At 39.6% G+C, this 4,121-nt stretch overlaps 1 protein-coding gene across 6 annotated transcripts in view; it reads left to right on the top strand.

Annotated features, from left to right (window-relative positions):
• Nucleotides 1–3,167, top strand: part of LOC108694582 (AF4/FMR2 family member 4) — a 271,647-nt gene extending 268,480 nt beyond the window's left edge. For all 6 annotated transcript variants that reach the window (XM_018204154.1, XM_018204156.1, XM_018204158.1 and 3 more), the window contains exons 14-18: nt 108–302; nt 390–467; nt 555–651; nt 807–1,233; nt 1,323–3,167. In XM_018204154.1, the coding sequence (XP_018059643.1) occupies nt 108–302; nt 390–467; nt 555–651; nt 807–1,233; nt 1,323–1,432 (907 nt within the window). In that variant the 3' untranslated portion in view covers nt 1,433–3,167. The remainder of the gene's footprint in view (nt 1–107; nt 303–389; nt 468–554; nt 652–806; nt 1,234–1,322) is intronic.
• Nucleotides 3,168–4,121: the final 954 nt, after the last annotated feature.

Raw genomic sequence — 4,121 nt, 5'->3', positions numbered from 1 at the left:
ATATATATATATATAGTTAATATAAATACATATGTTATTAGTTTTATATATATACATATATAATTAGTTTTTTAATATAACAGCATATATTTATATTTGTATTTCAGGGACCATGACCAGTACCTGACCGAAGCTAAGCGACTAAAGCACAATGCCGATGAAGAGAGCGATCTTACGGCACAAGGCATGATGTATCTAGAGGCTGCTCTGTATTTTCTTCTAACAGGCGATGCGATGGAATCAGACTCAGTTACAGAAAAAGCATCATACACTATGTACAAAGATACTCTTAGTCTTATCAAGTGAGTACATTTTTAATTAAGATGCGTACACGTGCAGTAAAAAGAGGAGAGAGTTTGCTAATTAAAGTGTTTTTTCCTTTGTTTTAGATACATCTCGTCGAAATTTAAGAGCCAATCGAACAATTCACCTGAGAATAGCATACACACTAAGCTGGCTATCTTGAGGTGAGTGCATTTCCTCTTCTTTCAATCGTACAAACAATATCGTACAAGCGGACGAATGCGTCTTAAAATTATAATTTGTCTTTCTAGCCTTTGGTGTCAATCACGTTTGTATTCCAAATTATACAACATGCGCAAACAGGAAATGAAAGAGGTCCAGAAGATCGTCAATGACTTCAATCAAAAGGTGAGTGATTTTTTATTGGATCATAATTATGTTGCCCAATGTGATAATTATTTCAAACATATTACAATTCTCATTTTATTACGATCTATAACTATCCTAGATATAAATCGGCCCTAGATATAAATAAGTTCTAATTCTTGAAAAATGTATTTCAGCAATCTCAGCAATCAGCAGCTCAGATAATACCTGCTCAGGCGGAAGGACAGGGCACGCCTTCTCTTTCGCCAACACCATCGCCCGCTGGTTCTGTAGGTTCCGTCGGTAGTCAAAGTTCCTCCGGATATAGTAGCGGTGGACAACATCCGGCACAACAACAACAACAACAACAACAACAACCACCGGTACAACAACCACCGGTACAACAACCACCGGTACAACAACCACCGGTACAACAACCACCGGTACAACAACTACCGGTACAACAACCACCGGTACAACAACCACCGGTCAATGGCCATATTAGTGTGCCATTACAAGTCTTCAATGCGATGGTAAAGCAAAATCAGTGTTCAGGCTTACTTATGAATGGCCACGACCTATGGGACCAGGCAATAAAGCAGGCGAGACAGGAAGAGAATAGAAGTACGTATTGGAAAATAAAACACATCAGATGAATCTCGTTTTGATTTATATAATTATTTAATGACCGGTTTATTTTTTTGCGTTATCAGGCTTTTTCATCGATTTGGATCGAAGATTGGGACCCTTGACATCGTATAGCTCACTACGTGAGCTTGTGCGTTACGTTCAAGCGGGTATAAAGAAATTGCGAGCTCTCTGACCACAGTGGCATAGCCCCCGACCACCCACTCCAAACTACGTTACCTCCCTTCCACAAAATATGGTCACTTATCCGACCATGTACACGTAGTTGCATAGCATCGTTACGTCGGTGACTTGTTCATCAACAGCCGGCGATGTGTGGAAAATGAGAAGGTGCGATAGCGATGATACAGCAAAATCATGGACTATTTTCTTAAGAAGTGGTCTCGGGGAAGGGAAGGAAGGGGGTGCAACGATCGGGTGAATCGATAATGGGGGTCACAGCAATCTAGAAAAAGGAGAGAAAACGAGAGCAGCTCGTGAGATTCTCCTTTAGTCGGACGACGTAGGGGCATTCTTGATATAAATTTAGCAGCAAGTTTATAGTCAATTGCAAAGCGCGTGCCTGAGGGGGCGAGGGGAAAAGCGACCGATCGAGAGAGAAGTCGCTTTATCTTACCATGGTGCATAAACAAACCTCGTGCACTTTGTTAGAGCACGTGTTACTTACTCTCGAGGCGCAATGAAGAATCATTGAGCGGAGATGATATCGAGACGCTCGCGAGTGCATTAGATTTCTAGCAAGCCGCAGTGATAACTCGTGTCTATTTTTTCCGAGGTGTCCGCTTTTGTAAATTAACGCATAGATATCGACACTGGAGGGAGGGGAAGAAGGGAGGGAAGAAGGAGGAATTAGGAAGAAAAACCGAATACGAGAAAAGAGAAGTAAAACCACTGATGGGGTAGAAAGAAGTGCCACGTATAAGCGCCCGTGTGTTCTCGCTTCACGGTGCGCCCGCAGCCGACGTTACCTGAAGCATGAGTATCGTTTCGGCGATTCAAGTGCGATGAATATAAGGGATATACCTATTTAATATATATAGTTTATTACCTATATAAATATATATAAATAGTTATAAAGATAAGAATATATTTAATAACGCGAAAAGAGATAAAGCATCTCGCGCGCCGGCGCCGCGTTTCAGTATAGGGGAACAGATGACAGTTGTATTCGCGAATGTGAGGAGATAACATGAAAAAGAAAGGGAGATAGAAGAGCAAGATTAGAATGACTTCGATGGAGGGATACGCGAGCAACAGGATCAACAACCAGAATCAAGCGATAATGCTATAGTTAAACTATAGTTTTAACGTTTGCGTGCGAAGCACACGACTCTTTTTTGTAGATAGATGGGGGAAGTAATTTAGATTAGAGTAATTAATATGCAAACAAGAAAAGCAGTAACAGATGCGATTATACCAATACATATTATTTACATTACCTAGAGTTAATCGGGAAAATAAGTAGAGGTTCTAGTGCGATTGAAAAGTAAAGGAGAAAAAAATAATAGTATACACACATATACCAATAGCATAATTTAATGAAACGCAAGCGAGGGAAGAACAAAGCGAGGTAAACGCACGTTAAAAATTAGAAGGTGAACAATGGCAAAATGTATTTGTGACAAATATAATATTCGAGATTACTACTCGCAAATAAATTTCGCCTGGAAGAGGTGAATGTCCCTCTTGCGCGCACGACATGAGATGCTAATGGAAAAATAATGAGAAGAACAGGCGCAAGCGGATAAGCAAGTTGCTCATGTGTATATTTTTGTAAATAGATATTTGTGAGTGCCGCCGTCTTGAGGGCGACCTACCGTTGTTGAGTTTGCGGTAGATCGGCCCGCCCCAATTTTTGCTACCACAGATCTTGTCGAGAATCGGATAAGAGATTATAAATAGGGAAAAAAGAGATATGAGAATACATAACGAATCGACACACGACGAAATGTCCGTTGAATTTAATTTCAAAAGAGAAACATGCTCTCCGTGCTTTTTTTTCCTTTGAGAACAGCATTTACGTTATTCTCTTAGATTTTCTGGTCTGTTTTCCATTTTTTTACGATCGCTTCTCGATTGGAAAATCTTATTTAATCGAAGAAAATTCTAAACGTGCGTCGCGGCAGCTTCGTTGTTCCCAAATTTACCGGTGATTTGATTCACCTCACTTTTCAAACGCATCTTTTCCCCCGCATTCGATCGATGAAGATTTGAATAGATTGCGATTTAGCAGCGGGAAATAACGTGAATGGCACTTCAAAGTTTCATTTTCTCGATAAAACGAAATTTGACGAAATGAATTAGTGAAGTTTGAATCCACAAATCGAAGAGATTCTTATCAGATCTGAGATCAACACAATAGTTTAATACATATCCTAAATTTAATTTTCCTAAGTGATTAATATCGCCCAAACAGAGGATGTGACCGATAGGCATACTCTGAGACCGTAGGACCAATTATTATTTGTATAACTGTTACAATAAAATTATATTGCCCCATTGCTGACGTTCTGTTGGCAATGCCAGAAAAGATGAACATAAAAGAAAAACGCAGGCGGATTGGCGGGATGACGATGGCCCATAGTTATTAAGCGCGGTCCAATGGTTCACGGGATACAATTTTATATTTCACGAGTGTGGTAAAGGATAAAGAGAAGAGACTAAAAGAAAAAAAAAATAAATAAAATTTTAAAAAAGGAAAAGAAGTCTATTAAGAAGCTTCGAGAATATTTTCGAGACACATATTTATAGCAGATACATATATCAGGCCCATTTTCTCGCCAGGCCGACCGCCGAAAAAAAATGAACGAAATGCAAATTTGAGATATCAAATCGCAAGTTCGATGTGATTTATCGAGGAAATG

Source organism: Atta colombica, unplaced genomic scaffold (genome assembly GCF_001594045.1).
Source record: "Atta colombica isolate Treedump-2 unplaced genomic scaffold, Acol1.0 scaffold120, whole genome shotgun sequence".
In the NCBI taxonomy this organism is placed as follows: domain Eukaryota; kingdom Metazoa; phylum Arthropoda; class Insecta; order Hymenoptera; family Formicidae; genus Atta; species Atta colombica.
Note: the sequence above shows the minus strand (reverse complement) of the source record. Positions and strands in the feature narration are given on the sequence as shown.